General features: G+C 46.4%; 3 protein-coding genes across 4 annotated transcripts; all 3 read left to right on the forward strand.

The window, feature by feature from the left end:
- Positions 1-2: 2 nt before the first annotated feature.
- ZBTB8B (zinc finger and BTB domain containing 8B) lies at positions 3-10,429 on the forward strand. 2 transcript variants are annotated; one of them, XM_041460803.1, is made up of 5 exons: positions 3-64; positions 1,247-2,113; positions 4,466-4,644; positions 6,756-6,824; positions 6,880-10,429. In XM_041460803.1, the coding sequence occupies exons 2-5, from the start codon at positions 1,249-1,251 to the stop codon at positions 7,120-7,122; spliced, it is 1,356 nt and encodes a 451-aa protein (XP_041316737.1). In that variant the 5' UTR covers positions 3-64; positions 1,247-1,248; the 3' UTR covers positions 7,123-10,429. The 2 variants fall into 2 exon arrangements, with proteins under 2 accessions (XP_041316737.1, XP_041316738.1); XM_041460804.1 differs by having other exon boundaries at positions 37-123.
- A 3,692-nt stretch (positions 10,430-14,121) lies between these two features.
- On the forward strand, positions 14,122-18,946 carry ZBTB8A (zinc finger and BTB domain containing 8A). Its single transcript, XM_041460912.1, has 3 exons — positions 14,122-15,084; positions 15,644-15,813; positions 16,188-18,946. The coding sequence occupies exons 1-3, from the start codon at positions 14,145-14,147 to the stop codon at positions 16,518-16,520; spliced, it is 1,443 nt and encodes a 480-aa protein (XP_041316846.1). The 5' UTR covers positions 14,122-14,144; the 3' UTR covers positions 16,521-18,946.
- A 2,017-nt stretch (positions 18,947-20,963) lies between these two features.
- LOC121349993 (zinc finger and BTB domain-containing protein 8A-like) lies at positions 20,964-25,799 on the forward strand. The gene is made up of 4 exons (XM_041460911.1): positions 20,964-21,244; positions 21,875-22,842; positions 24,351-24,520; positions 25,354-25,799. Exons 2-4 carry the CDS (start codon positions 21,903-21,905, stop codon positions 25,696-25,698), a joined length of 1,455 nt encoding a protein of 484 aa, XP_041316845.1. The 5' UTR covers positions 20,964-21,244; positions 21,875-21,902; the 3' UTR covers positions 25,699-25,799.
- Positions 25,800-26,674: the final 875 nt, after the last annotated feature.

The following is a 26,674-nucleotide window of genomic DNA, read 5'->3' on the forward strand; positions in this document are numbered from 1 at the left end:
CCCGCCCCGGGGGCGCGGCCCGGGTACGGCGGCCGGGCGGGACCGGGAGCGGCGCCGGGCGGAGGTGAGCGGCGGCACCGAGCGCTCCCCGGGGCGGGCAGGGACGCGTTCCGGAGCACCCCGGTACCGGCAGGGCGGTGCTTACAGCAGGGAGGGCTCCCGGTACCGGGCGGGACGGTCCTTGGAGCAGGGAGGGATCCCGGTACCGAGCAGGATGGTTATGGCGCGGTGGGGTATCCCGGTGCCGTGGCGTTCTAGGGGATGCTGGTACCGGGCAGGACGGACCTTGATGGGATGGGGGACTCCTGGTACCGGGCCGGACGGAGACGCGGTACCGGGCAGGACTCTCCTTGGAGGGCTGTGGAACCCCCGGTACCGGGCGGGACGGACCCCAGGGGCCGGCAGGACGATCCTTGGCGGCGTCTCCGCCTGTCCCGGTGTCCCTGCAGCGCTGGGAGGGGGTGGCAGTGCCGGTGTCTCTCCCCGTCCCGGTGTCCCCCTGTCCCGGTGCTGACGCTCGCTGTGTCCCCTGTCCCGGTGTCCCCTGTCCCGGTATCCCTATCCCAGTGTCCCTGTCCCTGGTCCCCGTTCCGGTGTCCCTGTCCTGGTGTCCCTGTCCCGATATCTCTCCCTCTCCCGGTGTCTCTCCCTGTCCCGGTGTCCCCGTGGCGCTGACGCCCGCTGTGTCCCCTGTTCCTGTCCCAGTGTCCCTGTCCCAATATCTCTCCCTGTCCCTGGTCCCTGTCCCGGTGTCCCCGTGGCACTGACGCTTGCTGTGTCCCCTGTCCCGCTGTCCCTGTCCCTGTCCCGGTGTCCCCGCTGTCCCTGGGCCCCGTCCTGGTGTCCCCGTCCCGGTGTCTCTCCCTGTCCTGGTGTCCCCCCGTCCCGGTGTCCCCGCGGCGCTGACGCTTGCTGTGTCCCCTGTCCCGGTGTCCCCGTGGCACTGACGCTTGCTGTGTCCCCTGTCCCGCTGTCCCTGTCCCTGGGCCCCGTCCCGGTGTCCCCGTCCCGGTGTCCCCGTCCCCGTGTCCCTGTCCCGGTGTCCCCGCTGTCCCTGGTCCCCGTCCCGGTGTCCCCGTGGCACTGACGCTTGCTGTGTCCCCTGTCCCGCTGTCCCTGTCCCTGGTCCCCATCCTGGTGTCCCTGTCCTGGTGTCCCTGTCCCGGTGTCTCTCCCTGTCCCTGGGCCCCGTCCCGGTGTCCCCGGTGTCCCCGCGGCGCTGACTGGCCGTGTCCCTGTCGCACAGCCATGGAGGTGCAGTCCTACTACACCAAGCTGCTGGGGGAGCTGAACGAGCAGCGCAAGCGGGATTTCTTCTGCGACTGCAGCATCATCGTGGAGGGCAGGATCTTCAAAGCCCACAAGAACATCCTGTTCGCCAACAGCGGCTACTTCCGAGCGCTGCTCATCCACTACATCCAGGACAGCGGGCGCCACAGCACGGCCTCGCTGGACATCGTCACCTCCGAGGCTTTCTCTGTCATCCTGGATTTCCTCTACTCGGGGAAGCTGGATCTGTGCGGCGAGAACGTCATCGAGGTGATGTCGGCCGCCAGCTACCTGCAGATGACCGACGTGGTCAACTTCTGCAAGAGCTACATCAGGTCCTCCCTGGACATCTGCAGGAAGATGGAGAGGGAGGCGGCGTTCTACCAGGCGGACAGCGGCAGCTCGGGCCCCTCCGCGGGCTCCAAGGGCTCTGCCTCCTCCTCCTCCCTGCAGGAGAAGGTTCCGGAATGCCGGCGGGACCCTCCCTGCGGGGACTGCAGCGGCTGCCACCCTCTGGAGCTGGTGGCCAGGGAGCCTGTGAGCGATGGCTCCGGGAGGGTGGAACCCAAGGTGGAGCTGGAGCCCGACGAGGCGGAGGGCGAGCGGCTGGCGCCGTTCCCCGCGCCCGCGGCGCTGGAGCCGATGGAAGAGGGGCAGCCCCTGGAGCTGGCCTGCAATAATTTGCACATGAAGCACTTCCTGGAGGCTCTGCTTCGAAACAGCTCGGCCCCGAGGAAGGAGGATGTGGTGCATCACTTTGTCCGGGGATTTGAGGGTAGGGCTGAGGATGCTGGAGTGAGCTCCATGGTGGACATTCACAGCGACTGGTATGGTGAGGACACAGGTGAGAGGACTCAGGAGTGCAGGGGAGGAGGGAACAGCTTTGTTGGGTTTCGTTTGTTACCCTTGTCCAAGAATATTTTGGTGAATTTTTGGCACGGTGAAATAAACTCTTGTTGTGCACTTGGAAAGCAGCTGTACTTGTTTGTTTGGTGCAGCCCGTGGCAGGTGAGTATTGCTGACAGCTCTGCAGCTCCACTTGGGGTGATTCTTCTTTCATAAACAAACTCATTGGGATCTCATTGAATATTTTTAAAAAGAACTTTTCCCTCCTGGTGTTCATAAAGAGCAATCCAACAGGAGCTGAGCTGCCACAGGAGGGATCTGCTGCAGGACCTGCTGCTCATCCCATCCCAGCTCCTGCCAGTGCTGCTCTGTTTGCAACTGCAGAGGGCAGGAATCAGTTTTATCCAACACTGAGGGATTCCTGCAAGTCCTCTAGGAGCACTGAAAGCTTTCAACTCTGGTATGGCATAAAAATGAGGCTTTTTTCACTTTCCAGCTGCCCCGAGCCCAGCACCAGCTGGAATATCTCAGGAATATTTCCTGGCAGCACTCTCAGGCACCTGGAGAAGAAGAAAATCATGCCCATGTGCATTTCTCCTGATGTGGACAATAAAGATTTGGGCATTTTATCTGGTTTTTCATAAGTGCCTTGTCCAAAGAGCTTTGTGAGGACAGGAGGTGGCTCTGACACACTGCGAGTGCCACAGGTGCTGAGGATGTGACAAATGCCACAGGGCTGGCACTGAGTGCAGCCAGCAAATTTATTTTCCTGTCATCTGCAGCTCAAGCTGCCTGTGTGACTTTAAAGCCAATAAAAGTGACAAATCCTCTCAAGCAGGGCGCTGATAAAATCACAGCTGCAGGTTTGCTCTCAGGGCAGGGCTGTCTCCACTCACGCTGGTGCTTTTTGATGTGTGCCAAGGCAAGAACATCCAACACACAAATTTCACTTCTCTTTTTCCTCTCTCAACATCTCCAGGCTGTTCATGAGTCATTAAAAGGGAAATGCTTCCAGAGTTTTGATAGGGAACATCAGGAGTCCTGACAGTGTATCAGAAATGTTAGTGGAGATGGGGTTCGAGTAGGAGTGAGGGAAAAGAAACCAAACCTTCCATTCCTTCTGTTTCTGTGCTAAAACAGGATTGGTAGCAGTGAGGAGAGTGGGAGTTTCTCAGCTTTCAGTGCTGTTGCTGCCTCAGCTTCTTCACAAGGCACCAGAAACGAGAAATACAAACTCCTGATAAAAGAATGGTGCACTCAGGTTAAGAGATGAGATAAATTTCACTTTTTTTCAACGTTTCCACCTCTGTTCCCATCATCCTTCACAGCAGAAGGAGGGAAAACTGGCACCTGTAGAGCACTGGAAGCAAGGCAGGACTAAGAACTGGGTTTAAATGAAGCTCTAAATGCCCAGCAGGGATTTGCAATCCCTTGGGAAGCTCCAAAACAGGGTGAGCTGACTCTCACTCACATCATTAATACCAGACACACCTTTTTTGATAGTGGGTTGGATAAACCTTAATACAAAGGGTGCTCTGCAGCCTCACCTGCTTGACACACAAAACATTTCCCTGAATCAGGGCCTGGAACAGGGAAAATTAATCCTTTGGCACCACATCTCCACCTTTCTGCTGGAAGGGAAGCTGGGCTGGTGCTGAAAAACTTGGCAATGCCCACATTTCTGTCAAATGGGATCTTCGAATTTAATTCTGTTCTTGCACCTGACTCCATAAATTGTGTATTACTTGTGGTTTGGTTTTTGGAACAGTAAAATATAGTCAGGAAATATTTTGGAGTCCTTCATCTCTTTATTTCCAGCAGGAAGGCAGTAGAAACAAAGAGTCATATTTTCATATCTAAATATGAAAGAACATGGACAAAATGTGCTATTCCACCCTGCAGTTTGTGTTAAAGGTTTCAGTTTCTGATGCTGTTTAATGCTAAGTGTCGTATTTTCATATCTAGATATGAAAGAACATGGACAAAATGTGCTATTCCTGCCTGCAGTTCGTTAAAGGTTTTAGTTTCTGATGCTGTTTAATGGTAATGGTTTAATAATTATTAAAACAAGGAAGCGGCTGAGATGGAGCAGAGACCCCACTTCACTAGAAGCAGATTTTTGATACTTAACTAAAAGCAGCCTTCCTAAAATAAAATTTTAGTCTTCCTAAAATAAAATGAATGTTTTGCTGCCTCGAACAGCAGACAGGCTGATTTTTCCAGGGCGCTGCAGCTGCGTGAACTCCGCAATGGCACGAGGAAACCGCAGGTGAGCGGAGGAGAGGGAAGAGCGCAGCTCCCACCTCAGCCCGAGGTGCCCGCGCTCACTCCGTGTGTTTTTATCCCCAAGGTGACGTGCTGGTGGTGCCCATCAAGCTGCACAAGTGCCCGTTCTGCCCCTACACGGCCAAGCAGAAGGGGATCCTGAAGCGCCACATCCGCTCGCACACCGGGGAGCGGCCGTACCCCTGCGAGACCTGCGGCAAGCGCTTCACCCGCCAGGAGCACCTGCGCAGCCACGCGCTGAGCGTGAGTGCCCGCTCGCACTCGGCTCACCCCCGCGCTCGGGGGCATGCAGAGCCCGAGGATGCTGCCTCCGGCTGGAGGGGTTGTGGGGTTCAGGTTCTGTGCTGGTTGAGTGGGTGGGTGTGGGTTGGTGTTAGTGGGCGGGTTGTGGGATTGGTGAGGTGACCCCAGGTCTGGGAAGTGGTTGGCATCTGACTGCAAGGCTTCAGAATGCTGAACACTGGCTTTACTGAAACTGTGTTATGGTACATTGCAGCTGTACTAAAGAGAGATACTCTACTATTCCATATATACTATACTAGTCTATACTAGACTATACAATTCTATACTATTCTATACTACACTATATTATTCTATACTATATATTCTATATATACTATTCTATTCTATACTATATTATTCTATACTATTCTATACTATATATTCTATATATACTATTCTGTTCTATACTATTTTATACTATACTATTCTATACTGTACTATTCAATACTATTCTTTACTATTCTATTCTATATTATACTATACTATTCTATTCTATATTATACTATTCTATACAGTACTATACTATTCTATACCATACTATACCATATTATAGTCATACTATACCCTACTATAATCATACTATACCCTACTATAATCATACTTACTACTAACTACTGAAATACTCATGACTGTCTGCCAACAGTCAGGACACAGCTTTGGGTGATTGGCCAAGGAAACAAAACAATCCTCAGCAGAACCCAATTACTACATTTCTTTCAGGTAAATAATCTTCCAGCATGTTCCACATGTGCAAAAACACAGGAGCAGCAAATGAGATAAGAATTGTTTTCATCATTTTTTTCTCTGCTTGTCTCATGGCTTCTCTCTGTTCAGAGGGCATGTGAGTACCACAGATGGTGAGCCCTCTGCACAGAGCAGGAGACAAAACAATTCCTGCTCTAGCTGGGAACCAAGGACAAACGATCCAAATCTCAGGCCCAAGAGCACAAACAACGTGGGCTGGAGGAGGATGGGACTTCATGGGCTGGAGCTGTAATTAGACAATTAACTCCAACGTGCAAATGGACCAGAACTTATAAAAATGTGAGATCTCATGACCAAGCTCTCTTTTGCTGCCACCCTGCAGCATCCAGGCAGAGCCACGAGTGTGGCTGAGGTCCTGCCAGGGTGTGGCCTTGGAAGGCATTTCAGTAAATCTCCTCTTTATTCCACTTAACTCCATCCAGCCTCTGTTCCAGCTCCTGAAGGCATCAACACAGCACTGGGCTGCTTGATAAACTGCCAGAGGCATGCAGTTAGCTTAAAATAATTTTCTTGTATACTTTTTTATTACATTAGTTAAATGCATATTTATGAGGATTATAGATATTCAAACATTCCTGTGAGTTTACATGTTCAAAAGAATTATTGTCTTACTGTTCATAAGTGCATATTATGCTAAACACCCTTCTAGATTTAACAGATTAAAGCTATGTTCATGTTTTAGCTGTTAAGACCAAAACTAGAAGTGAGTACTGATAACCTCTTCAGCTACCACAGCAAACAGAGCTTATTTACCTTGATATAAACACATCTAATTAGTCCTGTACAGTGAAATGACAAATATGCATCATGATTAATTAGTGCTCATCAGGTCAAGGGCTGCAGAGGCTCCATCCAGCAGTGGAACAGTCCCACTGCCACGTCAGATTTATTTGTGACAGGTGATTCTGCTCTCACAAGTGTTTGATAATTCTCCTGAACTGGCCAAATAAGGATTTGGGTGTTTTGTTCTCCCAGTCTGTCAGGTTTGATTTTGGGAAGGAATTCTGCCTTGTGAGGGTGGTGAGGTTGTGGATTCCTCATTCCTGGAAGTGTCCCAGACCAGGTTGGACAGAGCTTGGGATTGTGGAAGGTGTCCCTGGTCTGCACAAGCTCTCAGTCCCTTCCAACCCAAACCAGTCCATGATTCCTACACTTGGGTAGCCCAAATTTTTTGTAGCAGAATCACGATGGGGATTCCACTGCCCTTCCCTGCTATGGCAATCTCTCCAAAGCTGTTTCCCTGCTATGGCAATCTCTCCAAAGCAGCAAATTGCCTTTTTTCCCCAAGTTTGCTGTTTTCCCTGCAGGTCCATCGTTCCAACAAGCCCATCATCTGCAAGGGCTGCAGGAGGACCTTCACCAACAGCCTGTCCCAGGGGCATTTTATTTTCCCAATCTGTTAGGTTCACCTTCACCAACAGCCTGTCCCAGGGGCTGCGGCGCTTCGGGCTCTGTGACAGCTGCACCTGTGTCACCACCACCCACGAGGACTCCCTGCCCATCAACCTCAGCCTCGTGGAAACAGCCTCAGAAGGGCAGGAAAAAGGGGATGCTGACAATGATTGGCCCATCTATGTGGAGTCTGGAGAGGAAAATGACCCAGCTGAGGATGATGATGGCGATGACAAGCAGGAAATCCACAGGAGTTTGTCAGACAGAGAGACTTTGATGTAGCAGTGAGAGGAGAGGGGGAGCACTGAGAGGTTCCCTGGCAGTGTCTGTGACAAAAACTGCACATTTGCTCAATCAGTGACACTGTGCTGGTTTTTATTGTTCTGGTTTTTTAATTAAATTGCGGGGAGAATTGGAATTTTTTCATACTTTTTAAGTTTTCAGTGCTGTGCACCAGAAATCTGTGAAGAATCTTCTGTCTGGGGCTCACAGAGGTTGGACTTGAGCAGTTTCTCTGCCTGCTGGTTTTGGGTTTGCAGGTGGAACACCTCTGGGTTGTTTTGGGGACAGGTTTTTTTTAAATAATGAGACATGGTCCTTAATCCCTGATCTGAAAGGGGCACCACCTTTTCTCTGAAGATGACATGAAATGTGGTTTACATCTCTTACCTTGGGACTTTTCCAAGCCAATCTGTGATTCTTCTGTCTTAGGACAGTGTTATCTAAATTATGAACCATAAATGTTTGCTGAGACTGGATTTGACCTGGAAACCAGGGCAGAAAAACCAGGATAACAAAAGAAACCCAACAATAATATGCTGCTGCTGAAAGGATAGACAGGAAGAATACATCTATTTCACATAATTAATTGCAGGAATTTAGAGATCAAGCTTTTCTTTCTGAATTTTTACTGCATCTTCCTCTCCTGAGAGCTCAGGCTGTAGATCTTCAGCTGTGTCTTTAATGTCCCTCAGATATCAGTAGTCTTGGCTTCAATATTAAGCACAAATAATGGTGTTTTCATGGGCAGGACTAAGAAATCCCAAATTCTTTTCAGCTTTTTACCACAGGAGTTAAAAGCTGTCAGGCAGGTTCCTTGGGAATTCTGACTGTGGCAGATTGAATAACCAGATCCACACCTGCTGTAGCTGAGGAGCAGTGAAATATCTGAGCTATGCTGTACAAAAGCTCTGAATGCCCTTTTGGAATCCTTTTCTTCTTCTTCTCCTATAATTTCTTTTCAAATTCGGGGATCCTCTCATGATTTACGTTTGGTGATTTTATCCAATATTTATTTTCTTTAAAAACCTCCACTGTGGACCTCCTGTTTCTTTGCTGGGGCAGCTAAAGCTTTAGAAAGAGGTGAGATTTTGTCACCTTTCCAGCAGCAAGTTTTTAAAAGCTATCAAAACTCAGGCTGGGAAGCTTTAGAAGAAAAAGCCAGCACCACCAGAAAGCCTGTTTGCTTAGGGGTGACCTCCTGTTCCCTGACAAAGGGACAAAACTGAAATATACTGTGAAATAAGACTGTTAATGCTTCTTCACTCTGCTGTTCCTAAGTGTTTCACGAAAAGGCAAATTCGATGAGTCTTTTTGGCTGGAGCAGAATTCTGCAGACAGATTTGGCTGACAAAGAGTGAGCAGTTCCTCCCACTTGGTGCTGTTCCCTGAGGGTTTTGGTGTAAAGATTTTCCACTTGGCAAACTTAAAAAACCCAAGAGCCCTCTGATTTAACCAGGGTTTTTTCTGCATACCTCGTGCTTTTTCTTGTACAGGTTGAAAAAGGAACAATTCAGCTTCTCCCTCTGCTTCACCCAGCAGTGAAACTGCCCCACTGTCATGTCAGATTTATTTGTGAGAGGTGATCCTGCTCTCACAAGTGCAGCCAAGGGTTCATTGCCACACCAGGTAGGATGAGGAAAGAAGAAAAAAAAGTTCTTTTTAAAGAATTCACTTTACTGGTGGCTTCTGCAAAGAGCAGAAGGTGAAGAGACTTCTTTTGGAGTGCTCTGCTCCAAGTTCTTGATGAGTGTCACCACCTAATGTGCTGGGTTTATTTTCTGTCCCTTAATTTGGGTGAGTTTCAGTGATCAGCTGGAAATTTGAGTTTGTAGGAGCTGGAACACAGGGCAAGACCTTTACAGGATTCCCTGCTCTAGAGCCTCTGTTTTAGTCAATCTGAATTAAGGGACACTGAAGGGACAGCTCATGGAGGTGCCACTTCTGGAGCTGAGCTCCTCTGAAAATCCTGCTGCGGTTTTGGCTCCTTGGTGCTCTTGAGCAAAATGTGAGTTTGTCAATCTTGCTGGAATGTTTGGAAAATCACCTTCCAGCCTCCCAGGGCTTGTCTTTTGGACTGCTGGATTTTTGGTGAGTCCACCCAAAACCACATGGTGATAAAGGTGATAAAGGAGAGACTTTCTGCCTTGAGAGCCACGGATAAATCTGATTTTTTTGGGGGGGAGATTCGCTGATGGAAGTGGGGCAGGAATGTAAATAGGGATCCAATTAATATTTAGTGACCAGGCTCCCCCAGCTCTGGTCATGAAGATTCCACCTCATTGTAAATATTGGTAGAAGCCACTAGACCTGGAGCATCAGCTGAGCCTGCTTCTGCTTCAAGGTTGGGAAGTTCCTGCTGTGGCTGAGCTCTGCTGACTGAGCCTGTGGAGACACTTGGAGCAGGGAAAACGATCCCTTTGGAAGCTGCAGGAATGGCTGCAGAGACTTTTTCCTTCACCCTGCTGTCTTTGGTCTTAGAGATTGTCCTTGTGTGTTTGTGCCTAGAGAATGGAGCTGGCAGGGGGGAGGCTTTTCCACAGGGAAACTTCCACCAAACTCGGTGTTTCCTGTTAAATTGTCATTTTGTGCTGCTTTGTTTTGTTTTCCGTGGAGTCTTTTCAGCCTTTGGATGTAGAAGAGGATGGAGTTTATTTATCCACATGCTTGTGACCGGGGTGTTCATGTAAATCCGTTTGCTTGTGCTTTCCACTTTGTTTTCTGGATGTTTTTTCTTGAAATCTTCCATTTGTAGATCCAGCCTCTACAAGCTTTGAGAAAATGATGTTGGCTGTTTAAAAAAAAACCTTCCTGTGGTGCTTGATGAAGAATCAAAAATCATGTTTTTAGCGGAGTTATTTCTAATAGAATCTCTTTCTCAAAGGTTTTTAAAGGCCGTGAAGATGACATATCTTAAAACTTAGCTCGTTGTACTTGACTTTGTTTAGGAATACACATTTTAATGTATTTTTGCACAGAAATGCACTGTATTTCACTGAAGGAATACATGCTGCACTGGTGTTTGTAGTGCATTTAACCTCTTGGTGCAAAGCCCTTGTAAATCTTCCAAATGTGGTCGTTGAATTTCCTGATGTTTTGTAAGACAGTTTCATAACCCAAGTCCTTTAGTCCAGTAACGATGACAAATTCTTATAAACTGACTCCTATTTGTGGAAGTGACTGAACTATATTTGTGGATCTTGGAGCATTCTGGAGTTTTTTGATTGTCTAGATAATAAAACTCTCTGAGAGGGTTGCTTTGATTTTTTTTACCGTTCAAATGTTGACTGAGTAAACCTGAGAGTGTCTGGATTGAGGCTCACGTTTCAATTTCTGGCATTAAAATTAAATAATTAATATTTACATTTCATTAATTTGGTTTAAAAATCAATATATCAATTTTTGGGGACTGCTAGTTTGCAAGAAAAATCAGGTTTTTGGAAGGAAAGGACTAAAAGGATCCTGTTCACTTAAACCCCAGCCAAGTGAGATTTTTAGAAAATCTTTTATTTTATTAACACTGGGTTGGTTTTTTAAGCAGTCTTTGTAGTTTTATGTTAATTTAACTTTTTACAACTTTTCATTTTTCTTGCTGGCAAGCAGACTCTAATCCCAGCTAGGAGGAGATGCATGTGGAGAGGACAACATCCCAAATACCCTTTCCAGAAAACTTTGAATTGTATTGAATATTTGACAAAAAATCTCACTGCAAGTAGACAATTTTATCCTTTTTTTTTTTCATGAAAAATGTGAGATGCTGAAGAACTCAGAGGGGATGAGGGTGGTTATCTCCACCCTTGGTGAGAAGGATTCTCTGTGGGGGAAGGAGGAGGAGAGCAGGGGTCAGAGGTGTCAGAGAACTCGGGGATAATTTAAGGAGGAGAATTGTTTGGATCCAGCCCTAAGGCATCAACATGAGCTGTATGCAAATGTGGGACGTTTGGGTGAAGATAAGAGCTTAACGAGGGTTTTAATTGTGCTGCTGAAACAGGATTAGGATTTGAGGTTCCACCAAATCTCAGGCTTTTCCTAAACTGGACGTTGCTGCCAGAGCGAAGATTCCTCCCTGGACCGGGGGGTTTAGGACAGGACATTCTGATTTCCTGCTCATTTTGAAAAAGGAAGAGATCTCTTTGTGCCCCGGAGGCTCCATGGGTTTGTACTCCAGGTTTGGATTTGTGCTGGAACACGAGGGTGGAGCTCAAAGCCTCGGTGATTCAACTCTCCTGGTTTGGTCCTTGGGAAAGCTGAGGACAGGAACGGTGATGCAAATGAAGAAAACCCAAATCCAAGCTGGCACTGATCACATGACAATTGTAATCTCATTCCTAATTAATTTATAGGCTTTGAACAGTTCCTTAAGTTGTTCTAGTAGAGGCTCCTGAGTTTTCCTTGGTAAAAAATATCCCTGGATAATTAAAGTTAGAAGATACAGCATCACTGTGATTCATGAGGAATATTTATTTTGAGGAGAACTGAAATATTTTAATTGGTGCCACTGTTAATTAAACGATTATAATATATTACACTATACCATTATATATTACTACTGTTAATCCTATTTGGTTACCAAACCCAAGGAGAAATGTATGTTAATTTTTCTATGAGCAAGAAAAATGTAAATTTTTTTAGTGTGATTGTTCTCTGAAGAGCAGACTCTTTACACTCTGGCTGTGAGGAGCAGCTCCTTCACCTCCTTCACACAGCTGCCAAGCACATTCCCTCTGGATAAACGCTCCAAACAGCATCTCAAGTGGAACTTTCTCAGCTGAAATTAGCTCTAAAATTTAGAAACACAACCTAAAAAAAAACCTCTCTGATGTCTGGGATTGTTTGGGATGCATTACTGTGCACAAGAGGATGAAATCAGCCCCATGGATGAGAAAACCAAAGTTTGTTCTGTGGCTGTTCCTGGATCCACAGCACAGAGCAGTGAGCAGGAGGTGCTCTGAGGAAAGCACTTGTAGCATCTTTAAAAATTCTAATTAAGCTACTCCAGATAACACTGAAATTTCCCCCCATATTTTTTAAATTCTCTTGCCTGTTCCTGGCAGAAGGAGAACCCTCGAGCTCCTGTTGACATTGATACAAAGCCCCACTGACAGGAGTGAAAGCACCACCCAGGCAAGTCAAACAGAACAAATACCTCCAGATAATTCTTTTCCAAGGGAAGCTTTCAGCTGATGAAATAATTTGGGCAGAAATGTGGAAAAAAATATGTAGAATGTTGAGCAACAAGGTGTCCCTGCCCATGGTCTCTAAGGTCCTTTCCAGCCCAAACCATCCTGGGGTTCTGTGATTCCATGTTAAATAGAAAGAGGCGCTACTTACTTGGCTTGACAAGCAAAAACAAACTTTAAAGGAATGAATTCAAATGGTATTAAAACCTGATACTACAAATAAATGTTCTGGTTTATATATTAAACAATCTGACTGTTTAGTTGGTTCTATTCTTTATTCCTCAGTGGTAAGAGCTGTGAGAAGCTGGGGTGAATTCCAGTTGTTTCATGTTCAAGAATGTTTTAATTTAGACTCTCACAGAAGCAGAATGGGTCTCATGAAGATTTTAAAATCATGGCCTGGGTTTGAAAGGAGAATCTACAAAACTAAGAAAGTTTATGAAAAAGGGGGAAATAAGCTGGAAAATAATATGATTACATATACATCTATATATACAAAATATGAATGTAGATGAATAAATGTATATGAATTAGTGGGAGAATGGTTCTAATGATTAAAGGAAAGAGTCTTTGGATAAAGCCTTTTGTCAATTTTGCTGCACTGGGAAAAGAAAGATAAATTGTTTCAAGGTGGAATGTCTGAAGTTAGAGAAGGCAAGGCCAAAAATGCCAAAAAGGGCTCGTTTAAGGAAGAACGGTTTCCATGGGAAAATAAATATTTATGAAAAATAACTGGGGCGTCAAAATCACAGAAAAGACCCTGGTGGTAAGAAGAGGAAGGAGAAAGATACTAAACTTCGAGGGAGAGAAGGTGAGAGGTTCAGGTTTCGCTTTCAGCCATGCTTTCTTCAGAAGATAACAGATACCAACAGAGAAAAGAAGATGTCACATCTCCTTTGGAGGATGCTGCAAGAGAAAGGAGAAGGATTTGGGTCATCGAGGCCCCGGCTATAGATAAAGGTGTGAAAAGGAGGCATCTAGGGCACGCCATCCCCTCCCGGGCAGCATGTGGGGGCGCTGCCGGCGGAGGCAAAAGGGGGCGGCGGGACGGGAGCGGGACCGGCCGGTGTAACCACGGGCGCCCGAGAGCGGGCGGGGACCCGGGGGGCTCTGGCGGAGCGGCAGCCGCGGCTCCGTTCCCGCGGGCGGCTGCGGGCGGCACGCCCGGTCCGGGGCGGTCCGTGCGGGCGGAGGGCAGCGCGCAGCCGGCCGGGGCTGGCGGGCGCTGCGGTCCCGAAGCGGGAGCGGGACCGGGCGGCTCCGGCGCCGTCGGGCGTCCCGGGCTGCCGGGGACCGGCCGAGCGGGTGAGTGACGGCGGCCGCGGCCAATGCCGGGGGGGCCGGGGCGCTGCCGCCGAGCCTCGCTCCCGGAGCCTTCGGTGGCGGCGGGGCCGGAGCCCGGGCGGAGCGCTAAGGTCCTTTCCAGCGGTTCGAGGCGGAATCGCCGGTTCGAGGCACGGCCGCGGTGGCAGCCGCAGCTGCTCTTGGCTCCTCGTCTTCCCGGAGCTGCCTGAAGGCTGCGCAGCTCCAGCGGGCGGCACGGGTCCAGCCCCGCACCCTGCCCCGCATCCTGGGGATGGGGATGCTCCCGGCTGGAGCACACCCGTCTGTGCCAAATAATGCGGTCTTGGCTTTGTCATCCCTCTTGTCCTGTTGGAAAATGAATCCATGGTTGAGCATATCGTAGTTTGAATATATTTGTATATTTAAATAAATGCTATTATTTGGAAAGATAGCTGTAAAATTTGGTCTGACGTTTTTGGCTGAGTTACACAACATTGAAGTCAAGAGTGTAATAATTTTCTTCATTTTTTTAGAACAACGTTTCATTTCACCTTTTCTGGGATGGAGATTTCTTCTCATCAGTTTCACCTCTTGCAGCAACTAAATGAGCAGCGCAGGCAGGACTTGTTCTGTGACTGCAACATCCTGGTGGAGGGCAAGGTGTTCAAAGCCCATCGCAATGTGCTGTTTGCCAGCAGTGGCTACTTCAAAATGCTCCTTTCGCAGAGCTCGAAGGAGACGAGTCAGTCCACGACAGCCACTTTCCAGGCCTTTTCTCCTGACACCTTCACAGTTATCCTAGATTTTGTGTATTCAGGCAAACTGTCCCTCACTGGTCAGAATGTGATCGAAGTCATGTCAGCTGCCAGCTATCTGCAGATGACCGATGTGATCAGCGTGTGTAAAACCTTCATCAAGTCGTCGCTGGACATCAGTGAGAAGGAGAAGGATCGCTACTTCAGCCTGTCAGACAAAGATGTGAGTTCCAACGGCGTGGACCGATCCTGTGTGTACAGCGGGGGGTGGAGGGCAGAGAGCAGCCCCCCACATTCCCACTCGAGCCCAGACCCTGGGACTTGTATGATGGGCGGCAACGCTTGGAGCAATTTCAACTATTACCCCAGCTCTCAAAGAAATGCCCAGCAGCAGCTGTCCAAACACGAGCAGCGGCAGGATTCCATCAAGAAATCCCGGCACCTGGGGCTGCAGCAGCCCGCGGACATCCCCCACTATAAATCCAGCAAGCTGGAGGACAGGGCTGCCGAGCCCGCCGGCCACGCCGCGCCGCCCGAGGAGCAAGTTCACATCGACACGGAGGTGGAAGCTCCTCATGTGGGCTTCCAGTTCGGCCAGGGGGCTGAGGTGATGCCCAGGGGCTTGGCTGTGTCACAGCAGGAGCACGAGTCACCCCGCTCCTCCAGTAAATCCAAATCCTCCAAAGCTGAGGAGCAGTACGGGAGCATGCCCTCCATCCTGGGAGTCATGGGGAGCTGGGCTGAAGGTGAGTGGGGTTGAGACACCTGTGAATCCTCTCTTCTGGCTCTCAGAAAATAGGTCTTGCTCAATAGTAAAGCACAACTGCCAAAAAGACAGCTGTGTTGTCCAGAAATGTATGTTTGGAAAGTTTAACTCATTACCTTGAAATAATTTTGAATTCTTGAAGTAGCTGGGGTATTAAATTTAAAAACAAATGTAAGTTGGGATATTTTAAAGCTCATTTTCATGAAATCACAGAATGGTTTGTGTTGGAAAGGACCTTAAAGCTCATTTTGCTCCACTCCCTGCCATGGGCAGGGACACCTCCCACTATCCCAGGCTGTTCCAAGCTCTGTCCAGGCTGGCTTTGCCAGGTCTGTGTTAATACACCCAATGGTCCACTCCTCCTTTATTGCACACCTGTGTAATCTACAGGCAAACACAAAACCTTTGTGCTCAGAACAACCAGTGAATATTATTTTAATAAAAGTGATGTGCTATTCTTCTCATAAAACACCTTTTCCTAGAGCATTACGTGACACAATTTAAATTTTTTTTTTTTTAATCCCATTATTTGCTGACAGATGACCTGGCCAGGATGAGGTTCAAGTGTCCATTCTGCAGCCACGTGGTGAAGAGAAAAGCTGACCTGAAGCGTCACCTTCGCTGTCACACGGGCGAGCGGCCGTACCCCTGCGAGGCGTGTGGGAAGAGATTCAGCAGGCTGGATCACCTCAGCAGCCATTTTCGAACTGTGAGTATTTTTAGCAACTGCATGATTTATTTAACGTGTAAATCTGGCTAATTAAACACAGTGCGAGTGTATCTGGTTGATCTAATGACTCCTGTAAAGAAGAGGGGAATAGAAAATTAATTTGCTTTGGTTGCAGTCGAACTGAGGGATAATTTGCAGGAAAGGGGAGGAATTTGCTGGGTAATTGATGGCTTGCAGAGGTTCTGCTCTCTGCAGCCTGTGAGAGCTCCAGTGGGCAATTACCGTGCCTGGGCTGGTGCAGTTCAGTGTTTGATATCTCTCAAATTGAAGCGACGCCGCGATTTGATTTTTATCATCTCCCAAAAACCCCATTTGTGTACACTCAACAACTCCATCCCTTGTGGTGTCCCCAGATCCACCAGGCGTGCAAGCCCATCTGCAGGAAGTGCAAGCGCCACGTCACCGAGCTGACGGGCCAGGTGGTGCAGGAGGGCACCCGGCGCTACAGACTGTGCAACGAGTGCCTGGCCGAGGCTGGCATCGACAGCATCCGCATTGACTTGGAGGCTGAGGCGCCTCTGGAGTTCCCACAGGATGGGGACAAAGATTCCAGGTGGCACTACGGGGAGGACAACAGGTCTGATGTGGAGATCGTGGAGGACGGCTCGAGCGACTTGGTCATTCAGCAAGTGGATGACAGCGAGGATGAAGCGGAGGAGAAGGAAGTGAAACCAAATATTAGGTAGTTGGAAGACAAGGATTGGGAATTCTGTGGAAGAGGGAGGATGTACTGTGAGCAAATGCCCTCTGCCAGCTGATCCTACAGAGACATGTGGTTGAACAGGTCCAGACTTGCATGTATTTATGGACACGTCATTGAGGCCATGCTGGTTTGTTAGCAGAACCCCCATGTGTTGTTTGGTTAAAAAGATCCATCCTGAAATTAGGGATAAACAAGGAAACTGCAGGGTTACGTGGATAATTTTTACAGCAGGCAATGGGGCACGTCTCAAAGCCTCTTGCAAGGAGGTCTGAATACTTTTAAAAAGTCGCAGATTATTGTAAATTGCCCATTTTTTACACTTGGAGAGAGGTGGGGTTTATATCACTGGGCTATAAACAAAGTATAAAATTCCCCACACCAGAAAACCTCTCTTGAGTGTTCAGAATTGAAGAGAATCTTCCATGAAATTTTATGAAATTTTCATGTTATGATAAGGAAAACAACAGCTAATTAAGAAAGAGCATTTAAAATGTTTTGGCACTTTTGTCTGGAAAAGGATTTTTGTAAAATTTATTAGGATAAGTCTTTAGTAGATCAAATGTTCAAGACTTACTTCTTTAAAAGAAAATAAGCACATAAATGCTTAACACATCAGAGACAAACTGATTAAAAATTTGGCTCATTAATTGATGGCAGTAAATGTTTTAGTCTCAAAATTAGGATCTCAGACTGGGCTGTTCTAAACTATTAAAATACTCTTTTTTTTTATATTTGGAAACTTTTCAAAAGTGCCCAGACATGATGGGATTGTTGGGGTGCAGGGCCAGGAGTTGGATTTGGATGATCCTTGTGGGTCCCCTCCAGCTCAGGATATTGAATTCTGTGCACCTTTTCCAGTCTGCACCACTGAGACCAAGATGTACTGGAAGTTCTAGACACCATATTTGTGTCATTTCACCCACAAACAGGCTACAGAGATGAGTAATGGTGAAGAAATTTTACTTCTCTAAGAAATGAAGCTTGGTTTTGCTGCTTGGTGAGGTTCTCTTACCCAGCACTGTCAACAGGAGAGGAGCAGGAGATGCTCCTGGGGTCCTGCTGCTCTGCTTTCCTTGGACACACCTGAGTTTATTCCAACTTTTGGGATCATGGAACTCAATGGCTGTAGACTTAGAAAATTAGATCTATTTTTTTCTTTTTTACAGCTTTGTAAGCATGTTTGGCTGAACCCCAGGTTTCTTACACAACAATCCCACATACATATGTATATATACTATATAACCTTTCCCAGGGACAGCTAAAAAGTCACTATTTTATTTTTAGTTGTGTAAAAATTGTATAACTTTCTTGTATCATCATGACCAGAGAGTGCAGAATTTTCATTCCAGGCTGCAGGTGACCAACAAATGACAACTGGAGAACTTCATGCTAAATTCAGTGTAAGCATTAAGCACCCTCCTCTTCATGGGAAGCATCCCAAGGACACAAGAAATGGTGTTTTATTGTTCCTACAAAAGTTGTAATTTATTGGCTTAGGTTTGGGGTGGGGGTAACTTAAAAATCTTCGTGATTACCCAGATGAAAACATCTTAAACAAGACTTACACTTGATTTTACGGGACATTTGGTCAGCAGCCCAAAAATGGACTTGATGTGAAAACAGACATTTAATTTCTTGGAGCTTTTAAACTCCTAAAATGCCTATTATTAAATGGCTTAGAAATATTCCTGAGCAACCTGGACTAAATCAAATACACAAAACGAGAAATATTTCAAAGAATATGGAGTAACTTTGCTCAAATTTCATAGATGTTTCCCTTTCCCTTTCCATTAAACAGTTTGACAACAAATCCCAGGTATCAGTGCCTGCTGTCCCAGGGTAAAAACGTGGCTGGAATTGGTCTGGGTTTCTTTGGGGATGGATGAAGGGGAGGGGAAAATAAAGTGTTCTCTCCAGGCCTGAAATCTTAACTGCCAACTGCAAAGGTCAGACTATTAAGTGTTTCTTAATAGTGGGGGTGTTTTTAGAAGCAAAGGGATTTTTGGATCAATACTCAATTTAATTAGAGATCATAAATCTTAACAATACTGAGGAGCAGATGCTTCAGAACAGATCTGAAGTGGCTCTAATGGGCAAATGGAACAATCTATCCACAGGAAGACTTTTACTTTTTAAACACAGGCAGATGAATTGTTGATTTGCTGGGCAAATAAGGGCTTTTTTCTGGATTTTTATGTTGTTATTCTCATTAGTAAAACTAGGTATCTGTAGTCATTTTTAAAGTATCATATTAAGCTTGGAGGTTTAGCTCAAGGCTGTGATTCCCACAGATCAATGATGTTTTTCTCTTTTTTAAAAGTTGCCATTTTTACATTTGTTGTCTTAATTTTGGTCGTTGTTTCCTTCTTTTTGTATTGCAAGACAAGATAAATGTTAAGTGCCTTCTGTTTTCCATGTCCTTCATTTTACACTCACATATTTTCCTTGTTTTTTTGTTTTTTTGTTTTTTTTTTTCTCTAAATGAAAGTATTTGTTTTCTTTTTGTCTCCTTCCATTGCCTCTGATTGTCTTCTTCATATTTCTGGGAGGATCACATGCCCCTCATCAGCACAAGAACATTTCCTTTCAAGGAGGAAAGTAAAGACCACACAGGGATGTTCCCACTGAATTTATTTATTTCCTTGTATTTCTTTCATCTTTATGTCTCCTAGGGACAAGGTTTAGTGCTGGATTTGATCTTAGGGGGTCTTTTCCAAGAATTCTGTGATTATTTTTGCTTGGTTTGTGTTTACTTTGTATTCACAAAACCACAGGCAAGAGTGAAGACAAAGTTCATCATCCTCTGATCAATGTCTCTTAACTATCCTTATTTTCTGACAATATCTTCCCATCCTTTCAAAGGCTGAAATACTGAATTAAAAACTTCCCTCTCTTCCTTTTCAGGTGTTTCTTACAGAATTCTCTCTGCCCCAAAAAACCTATGACTTGTGTGATGTTTGATCAGTTCTTTCACGTCATTTCCCTTTTTTTGTTGTTGTTTTTGTTTGCCATTAAATTACCTAAACATCCCTATTTGCTATCCAAAAAATGTCACTTGTCCTTATCTTAAAGGTTAAACAGTTGGGTAGCCCCACTTAAAAAAAAATCCCAAAGACTGACTTCAGAATGAATCTCCCTTTCCAACCTTTTGTAATTTGCTTTCTATTCCAGTTCTAAAGAATTGACATAAGAAAGAAAAAGCAAAAAGATTGATTTAGGGTGGCTTTGAAAATAAAAGCCCACAGATCTCACAGAGGGCTGACTCTGACTGCTACAGGTATCCTTCCCTTACTCCTGGCTCTGCAGAATGTTCCATTTTCCAGGATTTTGGAATCTATCTCAACTTTTCAATGATAACTTAAGAGAAAAAAAACCTACAAAACATTCTGTTGGATATAAAATAATGGAATATACATTTCTTCCCTGAAGCATCTGGTCACTGTCAGTTATCCCATTACAGAACCATGCCAATGTCTACCTTTCTTCTATTTTAGTTACTGTTGCTTGGAGGCAACAAGTACAAAAATGAAATAGAAGCAAAAATCTCCAATTCTGCCCAAAAGATTGAGTTTTGAAGAAAAGGATGTTCTAATCCTCCAGCCCTTGCCTTGCAGAATTTTTCCATTAGGTACAAATTCATGCCAACACTGTCTGTTGAGTGATGGGTATAAGTTGATAAGCTACTAAGAAAAGCTTATAATATCATTTAGTTAAATATTTTCTATACTGTTTAACTTAAAACCTTTCTACACTGGAGGCGTAACCTTTCATCCTATTTAACTCATGAAATGCAAAGAGGAGGCTTATTCGGTGCATCAAGCATTTTAAACAGAGCAAGGACACAGAACAAGAGATTTTGTAAGGAAAATTGGGAGGAGTGGCTGGAAAGAGCCTTCCCTATCTTGGCTTAGCTGCTGGAATAAATTAAACACTATTGAAGATCTCACCCGTCGCTTGCTGTGGAAATGGGAACTGTCCTTTGCCAGGTTCTTGCAGCCTGCTCTGAGGAGGGGACTGTACCGATGATTGCAGAGCTTCCTTCTCAAAATTATTCCATGATCTCCAGGAATAAGACTGAAAGAAATCTCATCTAACAGGCACGAATTCGAAAGTGTCTTGTCTTCTAACAGGCATCCTGATTCCATATTCCACCCAGAAGGGAAAACAGGACAATCTGTGTATTGCACTCCTACGTGCAGCGTTTTGCTTTGGGATTATCCTCATTCTTTGAATACAAAAATCCCGTTATAAAAATGCTGCGATATCGACTTAATATCATTAATCCTACACCGCGGAGCTCCGGATCTCTGCCGTTCACCGTTCAGGTGGCGCCTTCCCTCCACACACACAAAGGTAGCGACAACAAAGCCTTGTGTGAGCGGGGCAGCGGCCTCGGAGCAGCATGTGGGTGTGGGAAGCGGGAGCGGCGGCGGCCGCGGGGCGCTGGGGCCGAGGCAGGCGCTGGGCTGCGGCTGCAATCGGTGCGTTGCCCCTTTAATTGTGTCCCCAGCCCTCGGGCGTCCGTGTCCAACGCCCACGTCAGCAAATACCTTTTGTTTCTCTCCCGTTCGGGCTTGCAGGGCTCGGGGCTGCGGGAGCAGCGGCGCGTCGCCTGGAGGCACGGCGAGCCCCGAGGCGGAGCCGGGGATCCCGCAGCCACCGCCCGCTCCCCCCGGCTCGGCGGCAGCCGCCCGCAGCACCCCGCCGGTGAGTGGCCGTTCTGCTTCGCGCTGATGGGAAGGACCGGGCGGGCGTCGGGGCTGACGGAGGCGAGGAAGGCGCGGGGCTCCGCAGTGGCCGCGGGTGCCTCGGGCACCCGGAGCCGCTCGGTGCCGGCGCTGCCGCGTCCCCGGCCGGCTCCGGCGCCGTCGGGCGTCCCGGACCGCCGGGGAGCGAGCGGCCAGTTCGGCCGGGCGGGCGGGTGAGTGACGGCGGCCGCGGCCAATGCCGGGGAGTCGGGCCGGGAGGGCGGCGACCCCGGGGCGCTGCCGCCGCATTCGAGCGGTCCCGATGCGCCGGGGCGGAGGCTGTCCCCACCGGGGACCCGCGGCTCTGCCCAGGGCGGGAGGGCCAAGTTCTCTTGCAGAATTTGAGAACCATCATGGCTTGGTCGACATAATTTTCCTTCTTTTGGGATACGGAGTAGTCCCGCTGGGACATCTTTTCACCTCTTTTGGAGTTAAGTTTCTTCTCTCTTGTTATGCAGAGTAGCGGCCGCGGGGAGATTGGAGATACATTGGGAATGTGATAGCGCATTTTAAAAGAGAGCTCATCTCTTTAAATTAGGATTCAGCATCATTGATTTAGATTATCATGATGATGTTTTTTCCTTTACAGCGAACCTTCCTCTTACTCCCCGCCTGGAATGGAGATTTCTTCCCACCAGTCTCACCTCCTGGAGCAGCTGAACGAGCAGCGGAAGCAGGACTTGTTCTGTGACTGCAACATCCTGGTGGAGGGCAAGGTGTTCAAAGCCCATCGCAATGTGCTGTTTGCCAGCAGTGGCTACTTCAAAATGCTCCTTTCACAGAGCTCGAAGGAGACAAGTCAGCCAACAATAGCCACGTTTGAGGTTTTCTCTCCAGAGACCTTCATGGTCATCCTGGACTTTGTGTATTCAGGGATATTGTCTTTAACGGGTCAGAATGTGATCGAAGTAATGTCAGCGGCCAGCTATCTGCAGATGACAGATATCCTCAATGTCTGCAAGACCTTCATTAAGTCCTCATTGGATATTAATGAAAAGGAAAAGGATCATTACCTCAGCCTCTCGGCCAAGAGTGAGAGCACTGAACCCACCCCTGCCCGCCCGGCTCTTTATCGCTCCAGAAGGAAAGCAAAGAGCAACCCCCGGCGTTCCTACTCCATCCCGGATGAAAAACCCAACGGGAATGAAAACTCCTGGAGCAGTTACAGCAGCTACCTGTCCTCACAGGTGATCCTGCAGCGGGCAGAGACCCAGCTGTCCAAAAGAGGCAGGAAACAGGGCTCCACGAGGAAGCGCCGCAAGCACCTGGGGCTGTCGCAGAGCTGGGAGCTGGGAGGGAGCAAATCGGAGCGAGCCGGAGCCGCGGACCCCGCTCACATCTCCCACGGAGCAGAGGAGGCAGAGTTTGATGCTGAGAACGACGTGGATCAGGATGACTTTGGATATCATCCTGGAGCAGAGGCTGGAGCCAAGAGGTGGTCGGTTGCTCAGCTAGAACAAGAACTTTCCAGAACTCCTGAGTTCATGGAGTTAAAGGCAGAAGAACTGTACACCTCAATGCCCACAATTTTAGGGGTAATGAGTAGCTGGAATGAAGGTAAACAATAGAAACCGCTTGGAAAAGTTTGGTTTTATTTAGGAGAATTCAGATGGTGATTTGGAAGGAATTTGTATGGTTGCATGAAAACCAAAAGCCTGCCTGGAATGATAGGTGATTTCATCTGCTCAATTTTAGTGCTAACACTAAGGTTTTGAAGCCAGACAGGGCATGGGAATTGGCATGGGACTGACCCAGGTATTCTGTAAATTTCAACCAAAACATGCCTGATTATTTGTGCCCAAGTGGAGTTTAATGAAGCCTGAAGGGCTGTAATTGGCCTGGGGACCTGAAAGACTGAGTTTCTCCAGTACCTGGCAATAACAGAGGTGTTAAATCTCAACCCAGTCCAAGTCCTTCACATGAGAGGTCCTGGCATTGCTGGGATGGTGCATTTTGGGGTCCAACCAGCCCAAACTCCTGACACCACCTGCCTGAGAGGGTGGAACAAAGCTGACAGGTTTATTCCCACATGCATTCCTTTTGAAATGAACATATCTGTAGATCATAATTCCATATTCCAAAGACATCTTTATATATCACACAGAGATTATAAATGTCAAAGCTATGAACCATTAGCTGGTGGAAGAGTCAGATATGATGGCTATGTATAAATAGCTGCATATTTATGATAACCTTTATATCTAAAAAATGTTGTCAGGAGGAAAACACCATCAAGTGGTCAGTTAACATGTTAAATAAGAATAAAAATGCAAGCTGGGGTATATACATAGATATATATTTAACAGATCTATATCCCCTTTATTTATAAAACCATTTTTAAAAACTTATTTTTAGTTCAATTTCTCTCTCAACAGTATCTGTCTTATTCCATAACATTTCCAAATCAACACTTCTTATCTCAAAGTTTACATAGAAATACATACTTTGTAAACCTTCTTTCAAACTGAAAATTTTCTGTAAATCCATTTCCCACATCCCCCAAAGCCTGTACTCTATGTATCATTATATACTATATATAATATAATACATACTTATGCAAGCATCCAAATATCCCAAATACTGGGGATTTTTCTACTTAAAGAAAACTCGAGCTGTCACATAATTTAAGATGAAAACTGATGAAAGTGCAGTGAGAAAGCTCTGCTATGTGCCCTGTCCCTGCCAGGTGACCTGTCCTGGATACATGTCAAGTGCCTGTTCTGCACCCACATGATATAATTATTATATAGAATACATATATAAGCATCCAAATATTGAGGATTTTTCCTATTTTAAGAAAACTTGAGCTGTCGTGTATTTTAAGCTGAGAACTGGTGAAAGTACAGCAAGAAAGCTCTGCTGTGTGCCCTGTCCTGCCAGGTGACCTGCCCCAGATGCGTTTCAAGTGCCCGTTCTGCACCCACACCATATATATAATACATACATAAGCATCAAAATATTGGGAATTTTTCCTAATTAAAAGAAAACTCGAGCTGTCATGTATTTTAAGCTGAAAACTGGTGAAGTACAGTGAGAAAGCTCTGCTGTGTGCCCTGTCCTGCCAGGTGACCTGCCCCGGATGCGTTTCAAGTGCCCGTTCTGCACGCACACGGTGAAGCGCCGGGCGGACCTGAAGCGCCACCTGCGGTGTCACACCGGGGAGCGGCCCTACCCCTGCGAGGCCTGCGGGAAGAGGTTCACCCGCCTGGAGCACCTCCGCAACCACTTCCAAACGGTAGGAAAACCCAGCAGGGTTTAAAGAATTGGTTTATAGTTCAGCAAAGACTCTGCTCGTTGTGAAAGTGTGAATTAATTTGCTGGTGGAAGCTGTGTAGGCATCTCCAAACCCAACGCCAGAAAAGCAGCGCGTCAGCTTGAGTTGTTTAATTATTCATTATTATTATTTAATTATTCATTGTTTAATGTGGTAAATTGTATTTAAAATTTAATTTTTTAGCGCCATTCAGCACATTTTCTGGCACTGCAAAGGGTCAAGACCAGGTAATAATTGACATAGACTCCATGCATTTATAGAGGGTTCATAATAATCTTCATTAAGAAACCCATGCTTTTATACCCTAGTTTGCTACAGGTGGACCTAATTGGTCCTTTAATTAAAACACCATCACTATTGGCTAATTAAGAAATCACCCTTTGGTAAACAAATCTCCATAACACATTCCACATGTTTACAAGACCAGGTGAAGCAAGCGGTCAAGACCAGGTAATAATTGACATAGACTCCATGCATTTATAGAGGGTTCATAATAATCTTCATTAAGAAACCCATGCTTTTATACCCTAGTTTGCTACAGGTGGACCTAATTGGTCCTTTAATTAAAACACCATCACTATTGGCTAATTAAGAAATCACCCTTTGGTAAACAAATCTCCATAACACATTCCACATGTTTACAAGACCAGGTGAAGCAAGCTAAGATAAAAATTGTTTCTCATTCTTTTCCAGAACGATGCCTGGGAAAGTTGTCTGTTGCTCTCTGTGACAATTTTCACGGTCTAAAATAAACGGATGAAGGCTGAATGTCTATAAATTTTCAATCCTTTCAGATCCACCAGGCCGGCAAACTGATCTGCAGGAAGTGCAAGCGCCAGGTCACGGAGCTGACGGGCTGCGTGGTGCAGCAGGGGACACGGCGCTACAGACTGTGCCACAAGTGCTTGGCAGAAGCCAACTTCGACAGCATCCCCGAGGATTTCAATGCATCTGAACATTCTCCTGTCTCCTCCACGGGAAACAAATGCCCCAAGTGGGATTTGGAGGAAGAGCAGAAATTAGATGAAGAGACAGTGGAAGAGGAGGAGGAGGAGGAGCCCTATAATTTGGTTGTCCGACACAATAATGATGATATTCCGGATGAGGTAAAGGAAAAGGTGAAGCCAAATCTTAGGTAGATCTTTGTGTGTTTGTTATTGTTGTGTTCAAGATTGAATGACTCGTGTTCTACCAACTAATGCTGGTATACTACTTTTAATAAAATGAAGTCTTGTTAAAATTCTGTTCTGAGAAGCAACATTGGACTGAAACAAGTTGTTCTGCAGACATGGAACGGTGTAACTGCTTCTAAATGTCATCCAGAAAGTACTGAGGATCATAAAATAGCCTGAGCTGAAAGGGACCCACAAGGAACACTAAAGTCCAACTGCTCTCTTATTATCTGGAAACTGTTTAGGAGAATTGTTTTATATTTCATCAAAGACTTGCTCAGAGCTCCTGCTCGTCGTGGAAGTGTGAACCTCTGCAAAGGTTCCGTATGATACAGACTTTTAAAAACCAAATATTGCTAATTTAATTTGGAAAAACTCTTCCTGAGGTGAGCAGCTGAGAAATGTTACACCACTTTTTTTTTTTTTTTGCTGAGATTGTAATAAATTTGTACATAACACATCAGAAAGTTCCTAAGAAAGGAGCAAGGGAAACAAGTGGAGTTCTTCCTGTTGAAGAACCTTTTTACCAGAGCTTTGTTTTCTCAGTGAACTTTACAGCTTCTTATAGTTGAGAAAAGCATGATTTAGGAACTCCCACAGCCAGAGTAGAGTAGGTGACCAGAGCATCTGTAGTGCACTTGGATAGTATGAATTTGCCTCTTTTTTTTTGTACTGTGAATTTTATAGAAAGATACACCAACGTGGTTCCAAGGAAATAAAAAGTGCAATCACTGGAAGTGCAGTTGTCAGGTTTTTTCAATTTTTTTTCCCTAGGATTGATGCAAGAGTTGCTTAAACCCATCTATCTTACTCTGGGAATAAAGAGGCCAAGTCCCTTGAATTTCAGTGGGACATTTGTGACTTTGCAGCTACTTTGGAAAGGCTCTCCTGCTCTTATGACTTTAGGGTGTTTGACAGCATAAAACCATTTTTTTTATAACAC

The sequence above is a fragment of the Pyrgilauda ruficollis genome, unplaced genomic scaffold (assembly GCF_017590135.1).
Source record: "Pyrgilauda ruficollis isolate IOZ18807 unplaced genomic scaffold, ASM1759013v1 scaffold149, whole genome shotgun sequence".
Classification (NCBI taxonomy): Eukaryota; Metazoa; Chordata; class Aves; order Passeriformes; family Passeridae; genus Pyrgilauda; species Pyrgilauda ruficollis.